The sequence below is a fragment of the Zootoca vivipara genome, chromosome Z1 (assembly GCF_965207765.1).
Source record: "Zootoca vivipara chromosome Z1, rZooViv2.hap1.1, whole genome shotgun sequence".
In the NCBI taxonomy this organism is placed as follows: domain Eukaryota; kingdom Metazoa; phylum Chordata; class Lepidosauria; order Squamata; family Lacertidae; genus Zootoca; species Zootoca vivipara.
Genome location: NC_142583.1, coordinates 17226081 through 17253023, shown reverse-complemented (window position 1 = coordinate 17253023; position 26943 = coordinate 17226081). Strand labels below are relative to the sequence as shown.

General features: G+C 41.5%; 1 protein-coding gene across 2 annotated transcripts; it reads left to right on the top strand.

Annotated features, from left to right (window-relative positions):
• Window positions 1-1367: 1367 nt before the first annotated feature.
• On the top strand, window positions 1368-26629 carry GUF1 (GTP binding elongation factor GUF1). Of its 2 annotated transcripts, none has more exons than XM_035112784.3 (18): window positions 1368-1420; window positions 5181-5598; window positions 6906-7017; window positions 9844-9992; window positions 11277-11357; window positions 13248-13325; window positions 14999-15082; window positions 15398-15462; window positions 16456-16659; window positions 17628-17767; window positions 18651-18774; window positions 18957-19089; window positions 19955-20098; window positions 21927-22060; window positions 23677-23778; window positions 24494-24613; window positions 25820-25856; window positions 26279-26629. In XM_035112784.3, exons 2-18 carry the CDS (start codon window positions 5446-5448, stop codon window positions 26414-26416), a joined length of 1998 nt encoding a protein of 665 aa, XP_034968675.2. In that variant the 5' UTR covers window positions 1368-1420; window positions 5181-5445; the 3' UTR covers window positions 26417-26629. The 2 variants fall into 2 exon arrangements, with proteins under 2 accessions (XP_034968675.2, XP_088514918.1); XM_088658792.1 differs by lacking the exon at window positions 1368-1420 and adding an exon at window positions 3629-3776.
• Window positions 26630-26943: the final 314 nt, after the last annotated feature.

Below are 26943 nucleotides of genomic sequence, written 5' to 3'. Positions count from 1 at the left end.
TTCCTCCCCGCATATTACAAGTGACACCTCCACGTGGGGCATGCAACTTATTATTTTTTTATTTTATTTTTACAAATGCTTTCTTTTGGAAATTCCACAGTAATAAAACGAATAGTTACAATACTACAAAAATTAACAAAAATAAAAACCGCTATTGCATTTCAGTAATTACATTCCATTTTTAATTGACCTGCCTAACGACAAATAATTAAAATTACAACAAATAAAGGCTCTACATATCTTGCTTTGCATGTCATGCATCTTATCTCATATATTGGTTTCACCTTTTAAGTTGCATTACTGAAATAAATGCACTTTTTGACGATATTCTAATTTTCCGAGTTTCACCTGTATAAGCTCTTTCTTGAAAGAGATTGTGCGGTGGTGTGTGGCTTTATGTATGAACGCGCAAAACAAGAACTGTACTGTATAGTGTCAAGATGAGGAAGAACTTCCTGACAGTAAGAGCTATTCCAACAGTGGGACAGAAGGTGCAGTTTTTTATGGAAAGGTTGGATGGCCCATCTCACATGGACAGGGCCGGATTTAGGTTTGGTGAGGCCCTAAGCTACGGAAGATAATGGGGCCCTTTTATATCCAGCTGTCCGTTGTCAACATCAAATTGTCGCTGTTTTTTGTGTTGAAATTATGCTATATGGTAATTTATGGACCTAATAGGTATCTTTTTGCACATAGCAAAATATGTATTTTATCAAAGTAATTGTTGAACTGAGATACAATTAAGAAGGAGGATATTAATAGTGAAATAATTATTAAGTTCTAACTTAAAATGATTTTTTTATTCATAACAAACTTAATAATGCAAACACATTGGCATTTGGCAATGACAAAAGTTCCTTTAGAAACACAATTTACAAAGACTCATAATCTAGTCTCTAGAAATGTGCTATAACATGAAATAATAATAATAGCAAACCAGTGATATTTTAGGGAGCAGGCTAGCAGGCGGGGCCCATTACGTATTACATCATAGGAGCCTAGGCATGTATGTTGCTGTATGTAGGTTTTATTTTATTTGTTTTTTATCTTGTATTTTGGAAATGTACATCCAAAATACATTTGGATGTACATTTTTTTCCTTTAAATTTTCCTTTTAAATTTTTGGGGTGCCTCCAAGAGAGTGGGGCCCTAGACAATAGCTTTTTTTAGTTTATACGTAAATCTGGCACTGGTCTTATTCCAGACTGTGTTAAGTGGAGAAACAGCCGTATCAAAACAGCAAAACCCTAAACCGTGCGCTATGGACGTACGACTCTCTTTTTCTATCTCTATGCGCTCCGAAAAGCCCATAGAGATAAGAAACTTAGCAGAGTTATTATTTCCGCCTCTTACTTCCGGTATACATCGATTAGTTCCGTGTCAAGGGTCTCGGAAGTCTGTGATGTCCGAATTAGTAATGGTGGGTGATCCCTTTTTTCTTTTCCTTTCCCCCCGTTGCCTTTCTAAGAGGACGGCCAGTATCTTACCCGGGGTGCTAAATGAGGCGGTGGCAAGGGGTTACTCCGGGGTCTCTCTGTGTTATCCCTGTACTTCCATGTCAAGTGCAGATGAGATTGTAAACATGGAAAGGATGGGGAGAAGAAGCATGTGCAGCCATGAAACTGCCAGCACATTCGCAAAGCTAAGGAGGGTCCGGTGTGGTTTCACCTTGGATGGGGAATCAACACATGTTGTGATTCCCGCATATTGCAACGGGGGTTGGGCTAGATGACCCTCGGGCTCTGGGTCCCTTCCAAATTTACGATTCCATGATTTCTATATAAACTCCTCCTCCGACTGCCCTTGTCCCTGCAGAAGGGCCCGCTAGCAACTCTTCGCAAAGGCTGCACGTGACTTTTCATCCATTTATTATATACACTGCCTCTCTCCTTGGTGTGTGTTTGTATCTCTCCCTCCCCTTTTTGTCCTTACAGCAACCCTGTAAGGTGGGTTAGGCGAAGAGACGTAGTGACCTACCAGCCCAAGCTCGCCCAGAGAGCTTCGTGTTTTGAACCAGGATCTTTCATAAGATTTATACACAGCACTTGATTGTAAAAAAAAAGACAAAAAAAAACTTCAAAGCGTTTTACAAAAGATGAAGCAGTAGAATCAAGAAAAAATTACAACCCTACTTTAAAACACACAAAAAGTTAAAATACTAAAATAGACTAAAATTACACACCGACTTTCTAAGCATCTTGGTAAGCTTGCCTAAACAAATGGTTTAGGCAGGCGCCTTCTTGATCTCAATAGGCAGGGAGTTCCAAAGTATCCAAAGTGAAGGCGCTGCCATGCTGAACAGCTCTTGCAGATGCAGAACGGGTATTATGTGGCACCAGTAACAGTGTTAGTTCGGCCGACCAAAGTGTAGTGTAAGGCAAACGCATAGGTAAATTGTTCCCAAGCAGTTAAGGGCTGAATAGACTAATAGTAACACCTTGAAGTTGGCTTAGTAGCAAGTAGGCAACCAGTGCAGATCTCTGAGCGCAGGTGTTAAATGCTGCTCGTCAGCAATCGTGCAGCAGCATTCTGTATTAACTGCAGCTTCCAGATCAAGGCCCACATCCAGTCTTGAAGTAACCTCCCAACCTTAGCCCCCCCCCCCCGCCCTCCATCCCATTATGACTGGCTAGATTTGGTGCTTTGAGAGTTCTGATATAATTTGTCTGTTGCCTTTTGTAATGGAAAAATGCAAGTTGGAGACATGTCTCTGAATTTGCATAGCTTTGCTTCTCTGAAAGTTTGATGTGTTGCAGATTTCCTACAAGGATGGCATGTCTACAAGCTGTTTCATATGTTTACTACACCTGCCTAAACCCTGTGCGTTGTTGTCATAAATATGATATATGTGAGCAGTGCAACATAGTGGGAACATGGAAAAAAATCTTCATCCAATCTGGCTTGGATGTTCCAAATGTATATTTTGTTAACATAGAAGTTGCTGGTGCAATCTTCTGTGTGCTCCCACTATGCTGCTGCTTTGCCCGTGTTGATGGCAACAAAACCGTAAACATCATGTCTACACCAGCTGTGAAACAATTCTATGCATTATGCAGAATGTGGTATAACTGTACTACTTCAGACTGCAGAGAGAGTTCCTTTTTAAATGCCTGTCCCTAAACTAGCATATGCGGGGGGGGGAGGGGGTGGACACGCAGAGATTGCTTGTTTTACGTGAAGACACTTTCAAAAATATCACCCCCCACTAGAATTCTTTTTAAAAAAAATATATTTATTGAAGGTTTTCAAACACACACATACAAAAATACAAAACACAAAAATACAAAATACAAAAATACAAAATACAAAACAAAAATACAAGATACAAAAATATCAAAGACAAAAATTCTAACTTAAATCTTAATCATTACCCTTTAGACTCCCCCGACCTCCCCCACCTTGGGTCCCTATTACAATATTATTTAGGCAGTATTCATTATAATTTTGCTTATCTTAAATATTATTCTCTCAATCCTTTATTCTTATCTTCAACTCTTCTTCCAAATATTAATGCAATCACCTTTAATCTAATATTTCATACCAAATATTTCTAATTCCCATTATTCATTCTATAAATCTTTTCCCCTCTGCCTATAATTTTTTATTCAACAACGAATCATCATTCTAGTATTAACTCTTGTATCAAATATATTTCAGAACATAACAACATAACTCCCCCCCTTCCCCCAGATCTAGGTTTTCCAGAAGTTTACAGCGTGATCCATATAACACAGTGCTCCCCAACCTTTTTATCGCCGTGGACCAGTCAACATTTGGTAATTTTACTGCGGCCTGCTGAGGGGGAGGGGACGTTGATTGTTTATATTTTATTTAGATTGTTTTGATTTAATAATTTTAATTGTATTTAATGTTCCTTGGGCGGCCCGGTACCAATTGATCCACGGACCGGTACCGGTCCATGGCCCGGGGGTTGATGACCACTGATATAACATACCAGTATAGGGCCACTCCGTTTCATCCATCTCTTTCAACATTTATAATCTATTAACCCACTCCCACCCTTTCCCATAGCTTCCACAGAACACTTTCCCCCCACTTCTTCAGTTTCCCACCTGTACCTTTGTTCAGAATTCTACCGCTTTGCTCTACCGCTATAATTTCCCCTTTCCAATATTAAGGCTGTGAATGCTTATGCACCTAAAAGCACAGCATCCACACGCAAGAGGGAGATAACAGCAGGTTTGGGTTTGCAGAAATTCATATTTTAAAACCTTAATGCTGAAGATCTCCCCCCCCCCCCAAAAAAAAGCCCAGTGAAGGCTGAGTGTGTTCGTTGTCTATAGGATAATGACATAGACTGCTGAGGAAAAAAAGTCAGTGGGATGTGAGCAGTAATGGAGTATTGTGTTGGAGGTCATAGCTGACTGCCTGGAACAATGTTTTGTTTCAGGTCCCTAGTGTTCTGCATAATGTGTGGATTGATTCCTACACAGAAGTCTATTAAATAGTCAATAGGCCATGCATTTAGACTTGTGGAACAAATTCCTGATCAGTGGACTATGAAACTCAAGTCACATAAAATTCTGTTTAGTCCAGCCACAGGAGAGTTTTCTGAAATAATGCTTTATTTCTGCTGTTGTAAACAGGCAGTCTGCATCTCTTGAATTTAAAATAATGTGCATTTAAAATAGTGGCCATGGAGCACGTGGGTCAGGATAATAGAAGGCATGAGGAAAATAAGAAAAGCTTAGCAATTTTTTCTAGTCTAGCATTCTGTTTCCAGCAGTGCCTAACTAAAGCTTAGGAAGGGTGACAAACAGGGTATCACAGCTACTGCCCTCTCTTCTTTATCCCACCATCATTTGGTAGTTGAAGGAATATTGGCTGTGACTTGGGAGTTTCCACCTAGCTATCCTGGCAATTAACTGTTGATCTGCCTATCCTTCAAGGACGCATCTGGCTAGTGGGCAGAAGTGAAAGAAGGAGCACTGAGCTTGAGTTGCAATGAACGTAACTTTTAGGACAAAAATCAAGTCCTTTGCAACGAAGGATATAAGTTGATTCAGGCAAGGTCGGTCGCTTCAAGATTGCTTCGTAAATTGGTTCTCTCTCAAATATTAGTGGTTTGGTTGCTGCTGGGGAAGGAGCACACTTTTAGAACAAGTTCAGTGTACTGCTAAAAAAAAAAACTTAAGTTCAAGCTTTCTCTCTCTTCACAGGTGTAGTCCAGTGTCTTGGTGCAGAATGGGAATAAACACTGTAAGCCTTGGATTTTTCTGCCCTGTACAGAGAATACACGCACAGCTTCATAAAACCAAGTTTCTCCAACTTTTGGAAATGTCTTTTTGTTAAGGATTCCTTTGACTGATTATTATAGGAGCGAGAAAACGATGCTCAACCAGCGGCTGCCTTTATGCCCTGTTCCGAGCACTTTGCTTATCACACCACACTCTGGGCGGTGACTGCTGCAGTTCTCCTAAAAGCATGTTTGTGCTCATGAAAAGGGCATCATGGCTTGCTGTCAGCCTCAAGAGGTCGTATCATGCTGGCATTTTTTCGCCTCTTTCTCTGGGTTTGGAGAAGACTCCCGGACATCGCGTCACATTCCTCAGGCGATATTGCTCCGAGACTGGCAAGGTGACAGTTGTCTGTCTACTTATAAACTACTTGTTATTGGGTTGATTTTGGCATGATTAACTTCACTTTGTAATTAATGTAGCTGAGAAGTAAATGTGTGGCAAAAAATAAATAAATCCATAGCAGGTTGCAATCCAAGTCATTGGATTGGGTTCCGAAGTAGATGACAACAGGTAGCTAATTCCTGCTACTACTTTGCAAACATAATGATGCTCCTTGGCCACCTGATGTTTTTCTCCCCTCTTACCACTTTTTTATTTTGTTTTGTTAAATGAGTATCGGGGAGGTCAAAGGCTTAGCAAAAATCCCAGTCTTAGGAACGTATCCTTGGAAGTAAGTCTCATTCATTTCAGTGAAGCATATTTCCCAAGTAGGTATGTTTAGAGTTTATTTGTTTATTTATGTTTTGAGTTGGTCTGTTTATTTAGTAAATTTGTATGCAACATATGAGTTCACAACAGTAGAGTGGTTCACAGCATGTAGTTGCAACCTGAAACATCTCGGTTAAGAGTGACTGTCAATGACTGCATAGCTACTGGGTGTGTATGCGGTGACGAATAGAATCATAGAGTTGGAAGAGACCACAATGGCCATCCAGTCCAACCCCTGCCAAGCAGGAAACACCATCAAAGCATTCTTGACATATGCCTGTCAAGCCTCTGCTTAAAGACCTCCAAAGAAGGAGACTCCACCACACTCCTTGGTAGCAAATTCCACTGCCGAACAGCTCTTACTGTCAGCTCTCACTCTTAACTGAGATGTTACGAGCTGCAAACTTAAAACACACTGTGTGTGTATATAACATAATTCAGTGTTCCCTAGACTAGTGTTCTCCAGGTGTTTTAACTTGGCTACTGTCGAGTTGCCTAATGTGAGCTGCACCACTTTGGAAAGAACAGCACAGTTTAAGTTTCTCTTGTTGAGCTATAAAGCCCTAAGTTTCATCTTGGGACCAACAATGGGGCGGTCTTTTTCTGTTATGGTGCCCAGTTTGTGAAATCACCCCCCATCCCTTGAAATAAGACAGCCACTGGTTTTATTACTATAATTTAAATGTAACAACCTTTCTGTTTGCCCATTATTTGTTGCTTATTAATGCAGATGAAAAACAAAAGCTGTAAGGGTACTAAAGGGATGTTGCATCAGAATCACAAACTTTCAGTGGCCCGGACCTCCTCCCAGTTTTGTATCTTGGAGCAAAAAATGCAAAATGGTATCTTTTAGGTTTTTAATGAGAATGTAAATACATTGGTCTACCACCCCAAACTATTCATTATTTGTGACCCTTTTTTATTTATGTGCTTTAGGATACAGTGGACATGTCATTGTTTCCTGTTGAAAACATTAGAAATTTCAGCATAATAGCTCATGTGGACCATGGGAAAAGTACTCTAGCAGACAGGCTGCTGGAGATAACAGGTGAGATAATTTTACAGTATGCTTTATTTCACCTTCTGCTGTGCTGTGATTTACTTCTTTGGGTACCGCCTGGGGGATGTAATCTGTTGTAACAGCCAAATACAAAACATTCCTCATTTCCATAGAGTGGGCACAGGCAGGGGGACATCCAGTCGGTGTAACTTCCTGTTCCACTGGTCTGGAGTGTCTTCCCCCTGCATGTGATCTGGGAGATGGACATGCCCCTGCCTGACTCCTTCAAAGAGCTGAGTCTTGCAGCCAGCTTCTCAGTCTGTTTCATCTTTCTATTGTCTTGTTCTCTCTCTCGCTGCCATGCTGCTCTCCTGCAGCCATTTGGTTCTCTTAATGTAATTTTGCTGTCTGCTGGCTCTCAGCTAGCAGCACATGAGCTCAGTCTCCATGTGAGATGAACTCACAGATTGTTATGCAACTACTACTGGTAAGTAAAGCCTGCCTTTCAGGGATCAAATCGTGAACTGAAACCCGAGTAAACTTCTTGTTACTTTTAAGGAAAGACTCTTGTGTCTTTAAGAGGGATAAAAGGGGACAACAGGATTGGATTGGAAGCCAGATTGGTTTGAATCTCTTTAGTTAAGTAATCCAATCTGCAAACTAGCTTCCTGCTATGTTGAGGGGGATCTGCTCTGAAGGAAGGATAATACTTCTTCAATATATCCTTTCCTACTATCCTTGACATTCCCACACTGCCCTTCATTTGAAATAAATACCGAGGCAGAACATGTAAAACAGCGACATGAGACAAAATAGAATAATAAAAGCCATATGAATAAAACGTCAGAATCAGTTATGATAGGGAGGTCCTATTAATAGTCAGGAAAAGCTTGGGTGAAGAGGTCCGATTTCTATTGCTGTTGGAAACGAACAACATTTAGCAGCTTCCTGATGTACACAAGGGAGATGCCATAAGGGAGAAAGCCCTTCTTTCCACTGTGAGGTGGTGACCTGTCGGTAGGATTGCCAGACTCAATAGAGGACAGGACTTCTGTGCCTTTAATTGCCCTGCTCTCTTTTGAGTCTGGAAACCTTAAAGAGAAACCAGCAGACCCTTTGCTTGGAAATTAAACAGACTCAAAAGAGAGCAGGGCAATTAAAGGCACAGAAGTCCTGTCCACTATTGAGTCTGGCAACACTACCTGTCGGCCATGGAATGGCTACCAAGACCTGCTTCACAGATTGTGGTAATTGGCTTCGTCTTACTTCGTTAGTTATGCACAGCAATTACGATTCCAATGCCAGTTTTATTTTCTATGCTGCCCATTGTTTATAGATTCAGTAGAATACTTCTAATGTTTACCGTTTCCATACTTAAAAATAGAACGCTTTATGGTAATGGCTCGTAAATTGTAATTTTTCTTTCACTACCTGAGTGTGTATTTTTGTCACAGAAGTGGGATGCTAAAGTTTCCATTCTATTTTATTGCATTTAATTTGGGGGGACACCTGTTCTGTGAAACGGCAGTCAGTTTGCCTTAAAAAAAGTGTTAGTACCAAAAGAAGTATACACATTTCTCCTACCAGCTAAACATTCTCAGATTTTTTTCAAAGTCACAGAGGCAACATATGATATGCACACATATGACTTGTATAACTTGCCTTGTTTGCTGAATCCGCCTTTGTCCATTGAAAGTGTGCAGTTCTTAGCTCTTCTTTTTCATAGGGATCTTCTATACAGACTAGCATCTCTACAGATGACAATTTATCCAGCTCACTGAGGCTGCTGCCCTTCCTGCCATTTTCATGCATAGCACCTATTTAGGCCCCTGATTATAGAGAAGTCCTGGTAAGTCAGGTGGAGGCTGCTGCTTTCAGATTGCCTAAATGTACTTTGGAGTTTAAGACAGGACTGGGAAAGGCATGGACTTTTGAGTGTGGGAATGTTAGGGATGTGGGTTAGGATATATTATTAGATAGATCCTATCCAAGCTTGTGTTAGCAAGCTTCCAATATCAGCAGAGTGACATTCTCCTTTTGTGCGCAGCAAAGCGAGTGCGTTCAGGTTTGCTAAAACTTGTACAATAATATTATACTTTATACTTCAATATTATACTTCCTGGCAAAGTCCCCTTTGCCCCTCTTAAAAGAAATACACAACACAGTGTTTACTTACAGTTTCATCCTGAGTTAACAGCATAATCTCAGAAAGGCAGGCTTATGTAGAAAAGTTACAAGTATATACATGTGGAGACTACTTAGTAAAGTGAGACTCCATCTGGTCTCACTCTTGGCAGCAGGCCAAGAGGGAGAACCATCCTAACTGGAGATTCTCTGGAGATGTGTTCCCATCGGAGGAGAAAAGGCTAAGAGAGAGAATGGCTGCTGGCCAGGGGCTTTTCTGCCAGATAATCCATCCCATTTGCATATCTGGAGGAACAGGAACTACCTCCAGGTGAGTTCCTGTTAGTGGACACTCTAGGAACTGTTGTGACTTGTCTGCCCCAGTGTTCCATCCCACATTGAGACTGCACTTCAACATTTGGGCATTGGGGCTGTGCCACTAGAACTCTGAAATTCAGGTGTCGAAATGGACAATATATTTATTGCATCCATTTTGAGAGTAGCCCTTTCACCAATCAGTTGCTCGAATATGTTTTAGATGAGTTCCCCTGAGTATTGTCTGCCTGCTCTGCTAAACTTTGGAGCCCTTGCTTTCTTAATAGATTGAGAAAGATAACACATAAAAATTGATCGTGGTTTTTTTTTTAAATAAAAAAAATAGCCACAGGTCTATGAGAATTAAATATGGCTAGGGCAAAATGGACACTTATCACGATGTACATTAATTATGGAGTATTTTTGACCCTCTAGGAACCATTGCCAAAACTGACCATAACAAACAGGTGCTGGATAAATTGCAAGTGGAACGAGAAAGAGGAATCACCGTTAAAGCCCAGACTGCCTCTCTCATTTATAACCACAAAGGAACAAATTACCTCTTAAATCTCATTGATACACCTGTAAGTTAATCATCATCGTTGCTGAAGTAATACAAAATTGAACTATTGTTGTTGTTTTGAAAAATAAAATATTGAATGCTTGTAGATTTATTTTTTGCATTATTGTTACTTCTTGTTGCTGTTTTTTTACTTTGGCTTTATTCTGTTGGTTTTATTTTGTTTAGCTTTATTTGTTTACTTTAAGGGTTGTCTGCTTTGCTCAGAGGGGAGACCCATTGAAATGAATGAACCTAAGTTAGTCATGCCCATACATTTCAGTGGGTCCGTTCTGCGAAGAGTGAACAGTTGGAACCCCCCCCCCCGACCCCCGGTTTTCACTTTTTACAACAAACTGCCCAGATAATTGGGTGGCATGTAAATATTGTAAAATAAATATATAAATAACCGCGGACTGGAGCAAATCCATGGCTGTGATCTAGTAACACCAAATTGGTTGTGTAGCTTGGCTCAGTCCATGCAGGGGTACCATGGCCTGGTATATTAGCAGTGAGGAATCCTTATGCATCCTTTAGGGGTTGGATAAAGCTCCATTGTTAATCAGGCAGGAACGAAGCAGAGCTGCAATTAATCACTGGACACACTGCAGTTGTTAGACTAATGCAACTAATTTATTAAACAGGAGAAGCTGAGTTAATGAGGGGGTTTAGAAAGATTGAAGCAAATGAACTGGATGAGTCATCCAGAAATCTTCATCGCTCGGCACAGGGAGGGATTTGTTGACTCTCATGGTATCTTCAGAAGAAAGTACAAATACAAGGTTTCACAGGTGCATCCCAGATAACTGACTACAATTCCCATCCACCCTAGCTATCTTGGCCCAATGGTCAGGTCAGGAATGATGGGAGTTGTAGTCATCATGGAGAACACCAGGTTGGAGGTCCTTAATCCCTCCTATACTTAGTCCCTTCCTCCCCACAAAATAAAACTTCTGCCATTTCTTCAGGAACTACAGTTAACTAATTCCAGGTCAAGAAGCTTTCATAACTAAGTTTCCTAAAGGGGGTAAGTTGCCGTTTCAATGTTATGATCAGTTCCTCCAAGATAAGGGAGTCCCTGGCATCGGATGCTGCTGCGGACCCCCCCGAGTGTGTTGTCAAGTAATTGGGAACCACTGATTTTGACGATATTCACAAAACAGCAGAAACTAGATTCGATGCTTTCTGGTAAGCTGTCAGACAGTGGGTTACACCATGACTTCATGGTGTTCATTGGATGGTCTTTTTAACTAGACCTTGAGATGCCAAGTTCTTGAAATGTTTGCATCGCTTGTTTCCCCCCATACAGGGCCACGTAGATTTTAGCTATGAAGTGTCACGGTCGTTGTCTGCTTGTCAAGGCGTCTTGCTTGTAGTGGATGCAAATGAGGTAGGGTTTGTAAAGCATTTACCTTTGTTGTCTGAGGTGTAACTGACAACAGTAACTTCTGCATCGTCTTTGTTCTTAGAATCATAGAATCATAGAGTTGGAAGAGACCACAAGGGCCATCCAGTCCAACCCCCTGCCAAGCAGGAAACACCATCAAAACATTCCTGACATATGGCTGTCAAGCCTCTGCTTAAAGACCTCCAAAGAAGGAGACTCCGCCACACTCCTTGGTAGCAAATCCCACTGCCGAACAGCTCTTACTGTCAGGAAGTTCTTCCCAATGTTTAGGTGGAATCTTCTTTCTTGTACAGTGGAACCTCGGTTTATGAACACCTCGGTTTATGAATTTTCGGTTTATGAACGCCGCGGACCCATCTGGAACGGATTAATTCACTTTCCATTACTTTTAATGGGAAAGTTCGCTTCAGTTTATGAACGCTTCAGTTTATGAACAGACTTCCGGAACCAATTACACCCATGTTTCAGTTTATGAACGCTTCAGTTTAAGTACTTCACGGACCGGTCTGGAACGGATTAATCCACTTTACATTACTTTCAATGGAAAAGTTCGCTTCAGTTTATGAACAGTTACTCCGCGGACCGTCTGGAACGGATTAATCCACTTTCCATTACTTTCAATGGAAAAGTTCGCTTCAGTTTATGAACGCTTCAGTTTATGAACAGACTTCCGGAACCAATTGTGTTCATAAACCGAGGTACCACTGTAGTTTGAATCTATTGCTCCGTGTCCGCTTCTCTGGAGCAGCAGAAAACAACCTTTCTCCCTCCTTTATATGACATCCTTTTATATATTTGAACATGGCTATCATATCACCCCTTAACCTTCTCTTCTCCAGGCTAAACATACCCAGCTCCCTAAGCCGTTCCTCATAAGGCATCGTTTCCAGGCCTTGGACCATTTTGGTTACCCTCTTCTGGACACGTTCCAGCTTGTCAGTATCCTTCTTGGAGCAGTGAAGAGTTTCCCTCTCCCAAACGGTTCGAGGAAAGATTCGTCTATCGTTGTAGATAACTTTTCAGAAATATGGAAAAGACCAGTTAGATTTCCACCACAGGCAGTTCCTGATAAGCCAGGACGTTATGGGATTGTTGGCTCTTGAGAGTTGGATCCTGTGTGTTGACCAATATTATGAGTCTCTAGCTGCTGCGAGTGCTAGGGATCTTAGCCTGCAATCCTAAACACACACACACAATACAATCCTATAGAAGTCTCCTCAGGAACAGGCCCCATTGAGTGCAGTGGGACTTACTCCCAAATAAGTGAGTACTGGATTGCAGCCCACGAGAGACCAAGCCCTACTAGACATAGTGAGCCTTCTGAATGAACACTTCGAGTTTCTGCAGATATTACCTTTGCTTGATAACTGGGGTGATAGATTAGGTAACTTGTTATGCTGCGATAGCTCAGCCCGTAGAGCTCGAGACTCTTAATCTTAGGGTCATGAGTTCGAGCCCCATGTTGGGCGAAATATTCCTGCATTGCAGGGGGGTTGGACTAGATGACCCTCGTGGTTCCTTCCAGCACTACAATTCTGTGATTCTAACATCCACTGCTACATAAACAGTTTTCCATGACCATTTGATTTCATGGGCAGGGGTCTCTCCTAACCTACCTGGAGATTGAAACCTGGGACCTTTTATGTGGAAAATCTCCGCTCTGCCTGTGAGCTACGGCCATGTCTCCCCCCCCCCCCCATAGCGGCCAAGTTTTCCCTTTTCTCGCAAGGAAGCCTATTCAGCATAAGGGAAAATCCCTGTAAAAAAGGGATAACTTGGCAGCTATGCCCCCCCCCCCCTTTGGGACAATTTGGAGTGGGGTGGAGAAACTATATTCACAGACTCTCAAATAAATGATGTTTTTTCCCCTAGGGTATTCAAGCTCAAACGGTTGCGAATTTTTATCTTGCGTTTGAAGCACAGCTGTCAATAATTCCTGTTATAAATAAGGTAATACTTGCCACACACAGTATTAAAAATTATTAGATAACTTCCGACTGTAGAACAGCAACCTGCTCTCAGCACCTCTGAATGGAGTTGTGACAGAGGCCAGCCACGGAAGGGCAAGTGGCCATTCTGGTTGTGTATCATTTCTGTAGTTGCCTCTTCCCTGATTTATATCATTCCGTCAACATATACTTAAGGTCCTTTATGAGCTTCCTCTTTCTTTCCCATGGTTTGTTCATTTGTTTTATTTTTCAGAAATCTCTATACCATATAGAGAGAAATAATAATATCCCGGCAGTGGACAGCATGAAATCCACAACGAAATTACATTAGTGAAACAAGTACATCACAAATCTGTAGGTCGGATTGATGCATCAACATAAACACCAATGCAGGAGGGAAAGTCTGGGTGAACAAAATAGTTATAACCAGGTGCCCAAATGCCAGTATTGAAATTGCCAGCCTAGTGTTCTTTCAGGACACATACCAAAGGGTAGGTGTGGCCACACAAGAGACCCTCCCATCAAATGTCAAGGAAATAAACAACTATCTGACTTTTAGAAGGCATCTGAAGGAAGCCCTGTTTATTGTTTATTTTTTCAAATACTTTATTATCTTCTCAGCTACAAACACAAACACAAGATTACAATAAACAGAAAAATAATAATAATCAACATCATACACTTCTTCTGTTACACTCCCGTTTTTATTTGCAATATATATTCTGATGTTCTGCCGAACGCGACTTCCCCCTTTCCTCACTTTTGGTTTTCCACGCTTTCCTTTTAGACCTTGCGCTTTTGAAGGAAGCCCTGTTTAGGGAAGTTTTTAATGTTTGATCTTTTATCGTGTTTTTAGTGTTCTGTTGGGAGCCTCCCAGAGTGGCTGGGGAAAACCAGCCAGATGGGCGGGGTATAAATAATAAAAATTATTATTATTATTATTATTATTATTATTATTATTATTATTATTATTTATTGAGAGGATATAGCACTACTAAGTGTTCCCTCTTGATGGTCCCTCTTATTCTTTATATTGTGCTCAATTTAATCTTCTGGGTAGGCCTCCTACTTCCCCAGTACTGCCCTATCCTTGAGCTCAGAAGTTGCAATTCTGTGCATTTACTTGGGAGTAAGCCCTGCTGAAAACAGTGGCACTTATTCCTGAGTAAACATGCACACGGTTATGCTTGACACCTGTTTCCTGATGCCGAAAGAAAAACAGAATTTTGAACCTGCTTATTCTGCCCTGCATTTTCTTTTACAAATACTTCAGCTGGTTTTTTGTTCCGGATGTACATTTTCTGTTTCCCCCTTTATGCATCTCCTCCCTTACCCTTCCCTTTGCGTTAGGCAGAGGGTTTGTCTTTCTGGAAATGGTTTGTCCCGTGCCCAGTAATTTTATGTGCTTTATAAATGAAATAGGGTGACAACGAACCCAAGGTTTCCAATTTTGAATAAACTGCTCTCGACAAACTCCATCTTCTTGATTGCAGGTCCCTAGTCTTGTTCTCAAGTCACAAAAACTTCCCAGGTTGCTAGTAAAAGATGAGGAAAGTGAAAGTCTAAATGCAGTGCACATTTTTAAAGCTCCTCTCATTTTTGCTCTCTAACAGAATTTCCTTCTGACTTCTGTTTCGTTGGGTGCATTGTTCCGACAATAACTTTGTTTTGCAGATTGATCTAAAGAATGCAGATCCCGAGAGGGTGGAAAATCAAATTGAAACGGTGTTTGATATCCCCAAAGACGACTGTATTAGGGTAAGACACCTGTGTGTAGTAGCTGTTGATAAAACTCTCCTACATGGAGACCTTACCAGGTTATTTTTTTATTAAATGATCATATTCTCACAGTGCACAGTGTTTACTTAGAATTAAGCTCCATTGAGATAAATGAAACTCAGCACTTCCCCCAGAATAAAGTGCCTTGCTTCCTTCTCCTGTAATCATTGATTACTATTCAGAGTAAAGCATTTTCAAATATAACTGCATGAAGCATAATATATTGAGGTGACAACAGCTTACTAGTTAGTGTGCGCTGAATTAAGCTCTCTTTCCCTTTTTAATTTGCTTTAGATTTCTGCTAAGCTGGGAACAAATGTCGAAAGAATACTTCAGGAAGTTATTGAACGAATCCCTCCGTAAGTTTATTTTTCTGGCATCTTATATACAGTGGTACCTCTACTTGCATTCACCTCCGGTTACGTATCTTTCAGGATACGTACACGGCAAACCCGGAAGTATTTTTCCAGGGTTTGCTGCGCACGCATGTGCAGAAGCAGTCCCTCCAGTTGCAGAAACCTCGGGATCCGACCGGTGCTCCAGAACGGATCCTGTCTGCAACCAGAGGTACCACTGTATTATTGAGAAATGGAGTGTCTTACAGTTACGCTGAGCCATCTGCTTGTTTGCGTCTTTTTAATAATCTCCTTAATTTAGTGAGTTAACATCTCTCTCTCTCTCTTTCTCTCTCAAATTTTCTGTTTTACAATTTAAAATCCTCATTTTTTACATCCTTAAGATATCAATAACTTCCCTTCTTCTCTTTCCCTGGTTCATTTTACATATCATAAATCCCTGCATATTTTGCAAAAAAACTATACCATTCAGTATTCCATTACTGCATCCATCAAAACTTATTTACACTGTTGAGTTAATCTTAATGCTGCCCACATTTTCAAGTGTACACAATCTCCCTCCTTATATCCAGTCTTCTCTAAATGTATGTTCTTCTTGTTCTCTTATTCTATATGTTAAGTCTGCGAGTTGTGCATATTCTGTCAACTTAATTTGCCACTCTTCTTTTGTTGCGATGTCGCTCGTTCTCCATTTTGGGGCTAACAAAACATGGGCCACAGTAGTGGCATACATAAATAACCTTTTTTGACATCTGAATTGTCTGAATTGAATTCTTGATTGAATTCAGATCAGTAGATTTCTCTGGTAAATATAACATGGTAAGAAAGCAGAAACAAAGGCATTTCGATGTTCTGTGTGCAATATGTGTTGCTATTTGCTACTGTGACTGGAACTGTATTTATGTGAGCACTTGGAAAACAGACATTTGGTACTGAAAAGTAACTCTCCGTATGTATTATATAGTAACCATGATATATATGTCTTTCTTATAACAGGCCCAGCGCCAGCACACAGGATCCATTGAAGGCTTTGGTGTTCGACTCCACTTTTGATCATTACAGGGGTGTGATTGCCAATATTGCACTGTTGGGTGGGGAGGTTCGTAAAGGCCAAAGGATAGCATCAGCTCACACGAAAAAGGTTTATGAAGTTAATGAAGTGGGAATTCTGAAACCCAACGAGCAGCCAACGCACAAATTGTAAGTTGCAAGCGTTTGAAATAAATCGGAAACTGTTATTTGTTTGGCCCTTGTCAATATCCATATCAGGGTTTCCCAAACTTGGGTCTCCAGCTGTTTTTGGGACTGTAGTTCCCAGCATCCCTGACCGCTGCTCCTGGCAGCTAGGGATGATGGGAGCTGTAGTACAAAAACAGCTAGTAAGACTGATTTCCCATCAGCTTTGCACTTTCCTTTGGCAAAATGCAGAGCGGAAGCATCTTCTTGCTTAGCTCAGCATGGGGAAGTGGCTAATGGCATATAAAAAGGTAAAAGGTAAAGGACCCCTGGACGTTTAAGTCCGGTCAAAGACAACTATGGAGTTGCGGCGCTCATCTCGCTTTCAGGCCGAGGGAGCCGGAGTTTGTCCACAAACAGCTTTCCGGGTCTTGTGGCCAGCAGGACTAAACTGCTTCTGGTGGAACAGAACATCGTGACGGAAGCCAGAGTGCACGGAAACGCCATTTACCTTCCCGCCACAGCAGTATCTATTTATCTACTTGCACTTTGACGTGCTTTCGAACTGCTAGGTTGGCAGGAGCTGGGACAGAGCAACGGGAGCTCACCCCGTCACGGGGATTCGAACTGCTGACCTTCTGATCAGCAAGCCCAAGAGCCTCAGTGGTTTAGACCACAACACCACTCGTGTTCCATGATGGCATATAGGAGCTCTTTCGTGGTGCCTCTGCCCCAGGACAAAGCACTGTTGGCTGAGTAATGACATTAACATTTCACGCAAGAGTAAAATACGCTGGTTTCTGTCCATTTACCAAGGCTGTATAGCAAGTTTTGTAAAGATTGCAGCACACAAATGTGGGGAAGAGGATTTGACATAATTTCAGGCATTTGATAATGTGTGATTAAATCCCTAAACAGCTTCTTCTGCCAAGAAGAAAGGCTTGAAATATCTAATGTGATAACTATTTCCGCATGATGCTGGTTTCGTTTAGATATGCCGGCCAGGTTGGCTATCTCATTGCTGGAATGAAAGAGGTCAAAGAGGCCCAAATAGGAGATACAATCTATTTGCATAACCAACCAGTGGAGCCATTGCCTGGGTTTAAGTCGGCAAAACCCATGGTCTTTGCAGGTGAGGCGCACACATTCAATAATAGGAAGTACTTTCATGTTTACATATACTGGTAGAGTGCTTAGGTGCATTTAGGAATCGCTGTTAACCGCAACAGGAATGCCATGGATACCTGTATAAATTGTACCCGTTACAGCACCAAAACTTTTTTGTACTCAGAAACGTACTAGGAGCCAATGTAGTTCTTTTAGGACTGGTGTTATATGGTCCTGGCGGCCGCTCCAAATCACCAGCCTAGCTACTGTATTCTGGATTCGTTGTAGTTTCCGAATCGCCTTCAAAGGGTTAGAGCGCAGAATCTTCTTGTTGGCAATGCTTTCATTTTGTGTTTATGGTGGGTTTCTGTAAATTAGGTGGTGCTTCAGTGCCCGTGAAGATCACTGCTTATTACAACAGTGGCTTGGGAAAGGTGGTTTATTTTTTGTTGACAGAACAGTGGTTTTGTACAAGCTTGTGAATAACTATGCCTTTTCACAGTTATTCAGATAAACAGCTTTACTCAATCAGATTTAATTTCCAGGAATGATTTCCTCACATGGACGGGTAGCTTCGAAAATTTCAGTCCGTTTACTCTAATGGAGAATTTCCAGGAGGAGAATATTTTTGAGACTTCCTTATGTTCATGCAATTGATCTTTCTCTTCCCCTCCTCCCAGAAGAGAAGGTTAAGTTATTCAAGCTGACTACTGCTCAGTCAACCACTGGATTCAGCCCTTATGTGAAACAAGACTGAAGACTGATAATTTAAGAACCTGGTATATTATTTGTGGGCTGGCACCTGTCTCCTACAGAGAGAAGAGTTTTAAGTGGGTCTAAAGAAAATGCTGGATAAAATGTGAGGACCAGCTGCCTTTACCAGCCTAGGTTCTGTGTTGTATTGACAGGAATGTACCCAGTAGACCAGTCGGAATACAGCAACCTGAAAAGTGCTGTAGAAAAGCTGACTCTTAATGACTCCAGTGTTTCTGTTCATCGCGATAGCAGCCTTGCCTTGGGAGCCGGATGGAGGTGAGATCTGCCATATTCAATCTTCAGCGCCACAAAGCACAAACATTTTCTCTTGATTTCCTTTGGCCAGGAACTTTAACATGCTTAGTTGGTGCTTTTTTGGGGGTGGGGTGGGGTGGTATTTTTTAGCACTATGTGATTGACAGGGAAGATTGAATACCGTGCGAACGTTGCATTTACAGGTTGGGCTTCCTTGGCCTTTTACATATGGAAGTTTTTAATCAGCGTTTGGAACAGGAATACAATGCATCTGTCATTTTGACAGTGCCCACCGTACCCTATAAAGCCGTTCTTTCCTCAGCAAAACTGATAAAGGTAATGGTATAGTTTTTTTTTAATATAATTTTTATTAGATTTTAACAAGAAATACAGAAAAAAAGAAAAAGGCACAGAAAAGCAAAAAAAAAAGAAAAAAGACAAAAACAAAAAACAAAAACAAAAACAGATTCAGGCTTCCTCATTTCCCCTTCTTGAGTTCTTATTGTTAAAAATAGTTCTCGCATTTTCCCATTCTAACTTCACATTCTTTTTTCTAAGTTTCAACTTTTTCATTGCTATTATCCATTCTCCTTATACTTTGACCTCTTTTCTCTTAACATCCTCTCTCCAAGATTATTATTATCTAATCCCTAATCTCTTTCCCTTACCCAAAAATATATAAGATTCGCATCCAGATTTATTACCCATTTACTTCCACCCACACAACAAAGTTCCCGCCCCCCCTTCCCTGAAATCGAAGTCTCCAGATGTATCAGCCAGGTTCTTCATACAATCCTTAATACATTCCGAGATCAGACCATATTATTTCAGACAATACCAGATAATCCAGAACCCCTCAACCCACCCCTAGTCTGTCCCATACCAACTTTTGCCGAACTCTTGCCCCCCTCTTCTGTAATCCCATCACTTTATATCTTTGCACCTTTTCATCATCTTTCTGCCCCCCAACTGTTTGCATCCTCCCCTCTCTCACCGGGGCGCTGATTTTCCCAGCCTCTTTTTTGGGGTGCTTTTTTGCTTTTACCCTCTCCTGTTTCACTTCTCTCACCAGTGAAACAGTGTTTTCTCCTACTTTGGTATAGTTTTGATTTGGTATAGTTTTGATTCGGGGAGGGGGAGCGCTACAACAACTCTCTTCTCATCCCTGAGGCCATGCTGACTTTTTAAAAATTGTTTGCAGGAACATGGAAAAGAGGTGATCACTATAATAAACCCTGACAAGTTTCCCGACAAGTCAGTAGTGGCGGAATACTTGGAGCCTACAGTTTTGGGCACTATCATAGCACCTGATGAATATATTGGAAAAATAATAAGTCTATGCCAGGTTGGTGAAAAATTTTTGAGCTTGGGTTTCCTTTCTACCTTCAGGGTTGAGATTAAATGAGGCAGTTTTAGCGAGCCAAAAATTAATTTTAACGGGCCGGTCACGCCCACTTGTCTGCTGAAGAACCTCACTTGCTGCAGAGGATTCTGGGGCATATTCTTTGTTAACATCAGAGCCTCGGGTCACGTATCTTGAGCCTCCTTATCCACGGTGTGAACTAAGCGTTTGCCCTAGAACAGGCTTCCTCAAACTCGGCACTTCAGATGTTTTTGGCCTACAACTCCCATGATCCCTAGCTAGCAGGACCAGTGGTCAGGGATGATGGGAATTGTAGTCTCAGAACATCTGGAGGGCCTAGTTTGAGGAAGCCTGCCCTGGAACATGCTCAACCCGCAATGCAGAGAACATCTGTGGTGGCAGGCACGCTTTTCAGAAAACGCAGGTTCCTCACAAGAGAGTTTGGAAAGCCAGGGAACACGTTCCCATGGATTAACTCACCATGTTCAGAGCAGTTAGTCTGTTTTATCCCAGTAATCCTTAATACAACCCTGTGAGGCAGTAGGCAGCTTCATTACAGATTGGAAACCGAGATGAAATAAGTGGCCTAAGGCTATATATTCAGTTTGTGACGGAGATGAAGTTTCGGCTGACAACTTCCCAGCTCTCATCGCTCAGACTCTAAGCCACTGAAGTACTCTGTCTCTTCAAATAAAATCCATGTATATGTATAAATTGGTTGAGAGGAAGTTACACGCATCAGTTATTCATTTAACTGGTTAACTGATTAAATGAACAAACGTGGATTTGGTTGATAAATATGTTTAGGCTTATGCAGCAACAGGATATATATATGAGAATATAGCATGGAGACACCCAGTTGGTTGTCTTTTCCAATGACTTCTCTCAAACAAAACATCCTTTACAAATGCTTGTTTGATGGCCAAGAGAGAAGATGCCATCGCTACCTTAGGCTTCTCGCTGCAGTGCTGAGCTTCCCAGATTAAGTGCAGTTTCTTCTAAGGTTCATACTAAATCTGATGTACTATAATCTATTTCTTGTCTTATCCTCAGTGGATAGGATGGTTCCTTTCCCTTTCTTTGTACTAAGAACCTTCAAAATATTTGATGGTAGTCAACCAGTTCTCCAGATTATCGAGGCTCAGCACAGCAATATATATATATATATATATATATATATATATATATATATATATATAGGTGGGACTTTGTCCTAACTAGCTTGCCATCTTAAATTACAATTTATTTCACTCTGTACAACTTGGTCTCCTGAAGCCATTTCTCACCCAGCAGGCAAAGTTATAGGAGATTGAGCAAAGTAGCTTTCCATTACAGTGCTACCTTGGTTTATGAACTTAATTTGTTCCGGAAGTCTGTTCTTAAACCAAGGTGTTCTTAAACCAAGGTGTGCTTTCCCATAGCAGCGGGGGACTCAATTTACAAATGGAACACATTCAACAGGAAGCAAAACATGTTCTTGCTTCCGGGTTTGCGGCGTTCTTAATCCAAGTTGTTCTTAAACCAAGGTACCATTGTATTTTCATGAAACTGTTGGTACCTTAGCAATAAGAAATGTGAGTAGTCGGGAGGAAGACCCACAGAAGAATGTGCAAACAAGATGAGAAAATATATATTCCATAAAGAAATACTGGAGCTTTTATTGCTTAGTTATAAGTTAATTGCCAGGTCCCGGTGATATCGCTCCTTCAGTTTAAAATTCACCCATCATGTTTTAGAACGGAATATTTACTGAAGATTTATTTCACGGGGAATTCTAGTTGAATGTCAAAACTACTGTGTTGCTTGCCAGACGCGAAGGGCTATTCAGAAGGACCTGATATACATTGATGACCACAGAGTCATGATGAAATACTTCTTTCCACTGAATGAAATTGTCGTTGACTTCTACGATGCTCTGAAATCCCTCTCATCTGGATATGCCAGGTAATGTATTCTTTTTTATAAAAAATAAAATAAAGTGGGACATTCATTATTTGTTGGGTTTTCAGAATTCCAGTTGTACCCAGAATTCCAGTTGTCTCCACTGAATTTCAAGGTTTTGCAGAAGAGGTGGAGTCTCTCCAAAGTGCATGAAATAATAATAATAATAATAATTAATAATAATAATTAATTTTACCCCACTCATCTGACTGGGTTGCCCCAGCCACTTGAGGAATACAATGGTTTTGCCTCTCTTGTGGGGCAGAATGGGCAAGTTTATGTATCTTGCAGCACCATTCTATACATGTCTGCTCTGAAGTAGGCCCCCTTGAGTGGGACTTATTTGCAAGTACACGTGTTTGCAGTCTATTCCTCAGGTTTCCCTGCGACATGTTTGAGGACAAATAGGTGGGAGAGGCTGTCTTTAAGACCTTGAGGGACATAGGCAGGTTATTTCCTTTCTGCACTATTTTAAGTCCTCTACCAAACGCTAGTAAACACTGGAAGAATATTTTGAAAGGGGAAAAACCCTCCCCAGAAGATTATTTCAAGTACAGTCAAACCTCGGTTCTCGAACAGCTCCGTTTTCGAATGTTTTGGCTCCCGAACGCCGAAAACCCGGAAGTAAATGTTCCGGTTTTCGACGTTTTTCAGAAGCCGAACGTCCAATGCGGCTTCTGCTTGAGTGCAGGAAGCTCCTGCAGCCAATCAGAAGCCACACCTTGGGTGTCTAAGGTTTCGGAAGTCGAACGGTCTCCTGGAACGGATTACGTTCGACAACCAAGGTTTGGCTGTATAGAAATGGAAGAGCAATGACTTATCGGATCGGTGTCTATATATCTGGGTGAATTTAATGCAGTGGTACCTCGGTTTAAGTACACAATTGGTTCCGGAAGTCTGTACTTAACCTGAAGCGTACTTAACCTGAAGCGAACTTTCCCATTGAAAGTAATGGAAAGTGGATTAATCCGTTCCAGACGGGTCCGTGGAGTACTCAACCTGAAGCGTACTTAACCCGAAGCATGGGTGTAATTGGTTCCGGAAGTCTGTTCATAAACTGAAGCGTTCATAAACTGAAGCGAACTTTCCCATTGAAAGTAATGGAAAGTGGATTAATCCATTCCAGACGGGTCCGCGGAGTACTTAAATTGAAAGTACTCAACCTGAAGCGTACTTAAACTGAGGTATGACTATATTGAACTGGGAATAGATCTATAGTGTGATTAAGAATACACCATGCATTTATTGGTACAGTGGTACCTCGGGTTACAGATACTTCAGGTTACAGACTCCGCTAACCCAGAAATAGTACCTCAGGTTAAGAAATTTGCTTCAGGATGAGAACAGAAATCATGCGGCGGCAGCGGGAGGCCCCATTAGCTAAAGTGGTACCTCAGGTTAAGAACAGTTTCAGGTTAATAACATACCTCCAGAACGAATTAAGTTCTTAACCCGAGGTACCACTGTATTTGCAAAGGGGACTTTTTCTTTTTTAGTGAAGGACAACAAACCTGTATCTTTACTTGAAGAATCATGCAAGTATTATATTAAAAACACTGTCCTTAAAAAGCCAAAGCCATTTTGAGTGGTGAATTTAATGTTTTTTCCCCCCTCTTCAGTTTTGACTATGAAGATGCAGGATACCAGCCTGCAGATCTTATAAAAATGGATGTTCTTTTAAATGGGAACCCTGTAGAAGAGCTCGTAACTATTGTTCATGAGTAAGTAAACTAAAAATGCAGCCCTGGTCTGCAGAAGGTATCCTTAAGAGGTGGTGTGGGTGGGTGTTAAAGAAAAATCTGTGGTGGAAGAACTGCCAATCCCTAAACCAGGCTTCCTCAACCTCGGCCCTCCAGATGTTTGAGACTACAATTCCCATCATCCCTGACCACTGGTCCTGTTAGCTAGGGATTATGGGAATTGTAGGCCAAAAAAACATCTGGAGGGCCGAGGTTGAGGAAGCCTGGCCCTAAACTCTGCTAGATTTACACCAACTAGGGCAGAATGGAGGCTTACTGTTTTCCTTGCAGCAAGCTTTTTTCTTTTTTACAATCCCATTGATTACATTGGGAGGGGCTCACTTATCAGGTCCATGTTGGGAGTAATGGGAAGGCTTGTGGATCTGAGCTAACCCCTAACCCCACCGACAGCAGAGGAATAATAGAAAATGCCACTGGAAGGCCCACAATATCTTCTGACCCTTTTCAGGTATCATGGGATTATGCCTGAAGTGCAATTTCCTGCTTTTGGTTACATTCCAAAAGCTGCCTGTTTGGATTTTCAGTTTCATTGTACAGGTTGGTGCTGTTCCAGTACAACAGGAGTTCTTCATTTCAGCGATTCCATTTCCTCCTCCCCTTTATATAGCTAAATGGGAAAAATCAAATTGTAAACCTTGTTTTAGACTTTGATATCCTGGTCTCTTCCTTTTTTTAGGGACAAAGCATACACTGTTGGGAAAGCTCTGTGTGAACGTTTAAAAGACGTTATCCCAAGACAGCTATTTGAGATAGCTATTCAGGCAGCTATTGGGAAAAAAGTAATTGCGAGAGAAACGTGAGTTGTTTTGTGTTTTGCTTTGTTCTAAAAAAGTCATTTGTTTGACAACTGCTAGTATTGCAAACTGAATAAAAGCCCCCCCATCACTTCTAACTATTAAAGTTGTTTCCAGTATTTACTTGTGAAAATGACATTCGAGTCCAGGCATAGGCAAACTCGGCCCTCCAGATGTTTTGAGACTGCAATTCCCAACATCCCTGACCACTGGTTCTGTTAGCTAGGGGTGATGGGAGTTGTAGTCCCAAAACATCTGGAGGGCCGAGTTTGCCTATGCCTGTTCTAGTCCCTTAAAAGGTTACAACTCAAGTTAAAATCACTGTGGTCTTTCATTTAGGCTACCCACTTCAAGAGCATTTCAGATTAGTCTCCATTCGTTCTAGCCGATGCCAGCTTTATTTCAGAGAAGGCATCTAGACAAAGGCTCTGTGTGAAAATCTCAACTTACAAGGAACAAGAGCTGTTCACAAAGATCCCCTAGATCCAGGCCGTTTCATAACTTTTAAAGATCAGCACTTTGCCTTTAGCCTGGAGCAGGCACCCCCAAACTGCGGCCCTCCAGATGTTTTGGCCTACAACTCCCATGATCCCTAGCTAACAGGACCAGTAGTCAGGGATGATGGGAATTGTAGTCCAAAACATCTGGAGGGCCGAAGTTTGGGGATGCCTGGCCTGGAGACTAACCAGAATTTTGACTTTCTTAAAGAGGTGTATCATGTGCTGGTATTAGTTTGCAATTGCGATCTGGATCACCTGAAGTTTCTGAACTGTCTGGAAGGGTAGTCCCACACAGAAAATGGGGCATAGTTGAGGCAGTAACCAAATAACTTCCCATTCCGAATTAAAGGAATGGTCTCATGAAAGGAAATAGAATCATGTTTCTCTGTCGTACCGCTTTGTAATTAGGAAGTGCGTAGTAGACTGAGTACCGGTATTAGAATTCTCTCCAATTTTCCTCTTGGATATGGGCAAAGTAGCCATGGAGTAAGGCTGACACCCAGTGGTTAAAATGAACTAGAAAATAGATTTCATTCAAATTGAATACTTGTAGCTGATCAGTGCCAATGGGCATTAGCCATTTGAGGTCACATGCCGATTACCGAGTCGCCTTTTGTGATATAGCGCTAGGTGACATCATGTAACATTTCTGCAGGGCATCTTGTGAAAACGCACTTTGGTTTAAGCATTGAACCTTATTTCTTCCAGAGTGAAAGCTTATAGAAAGAACGTCCTGGCAAAATGTGTAAGTGTCTGATAATACCACCTTCCTTTTCCTTTGGCAACGTCTGGTGATTGTAGAATCATTCCCCCCCCCCCGTTTTGCTTCCTCTATCGTAGGTACTGGTGCTAAGCTATATACTCCTGCTTTTCTGTTATGTTTTAGGTTCATGTTGATACATGCACATTCAGTAAAAATGACACAAGTTTGGTTTTGGGTGGCAGTTCCACAGTATGTGAAGTTAAGAGATCTGGCTTTTATAAGAGTCGTGCCACTTATTTCACCCAAAGCTCAGGGTAGCAGTTTTACATTTATCTGTCTTTTTAGTTGCCTTGGGTATTTGAAAAACAGTAGAAACATTTTGACCAGAGTATGCCGGCCAGAATTATAGATATTAATGTTGTAAAACACAGAGAAAATAACCTGTTTGCTTCCCCTTTAAACAGTACGGAGGAGATATTACACGGAAAATGAAGCTATTGAAGCAGCAAGCTGAGGGAAAGAAGAAGTTGAGGAAAATCGGAAACGTGGAAGTGCCAAAGGATGCCTTTATAAGTGTTCTAAAGAGACAGATTGACAAGTAGTTGGAAATCCATGTTTGACAGACTAGTGGCGTTTACAATGTGGATGCCCTGCCTGGAATCCAATATATCCTGTGTGTACATACGGCTCAAGACTTTGAAATGTAATGAATGTAAATGTACACTTTTGACAAGTGTTCTGATTTCAAGAACTTTTATAAATGACAAGTGGCTAGGAAGCCTTCAACTCTTTAATAAAGCATTCTGGCTGGTAAATCAATTTTTTTTTGATGGCGTTATGATGCTGCAACTTATTGGCCGCCATAACTTCGCACACCACCTTTTATTCCATGTGCATTCCTGACATGCTCTGATCGCAAAATTGGACGGGACTCCCGGGGGTCATCTAGTCCAACCCCCCTTGCAATGCAGCAGTCACACCCATCCTTGGGTGGCCTTGAACCTCCAACCTTCTGGTTAACAGACAGACACACTGATCCACTGCACCACAGAGGTCCTTAGTGAAGCGCATTATGTACAGTAGAGGCAGCGACCACTTTGCACAGGGATTCCATCCCTGTGCCCATTGG

Bases quoted from the DNA above. Each gene is read 5' to 3' on its own strand.
- GUF1 (XM_035112784.3), top strand. From the start codon at position 5,446: ATGTTTGTGCTCATGAAAAGGGCATCATGGCTTGCTGTCAGCCTCAAG. The intron at 13,326-14,998 runs GTAATACTTGCC...TTTGTTTTGCAG, and splicing joins TAATTCCTGTTATAAATAAG to ATTGATCTAAAGAATGCAGA. The intron at 25,857-26,278 runs GTAAGTGTCTGA...CCCTTTAAACAG, and splicing joins AGAACGTCCTGGCAAAATGT to TACGGAGGAGATATTACACG.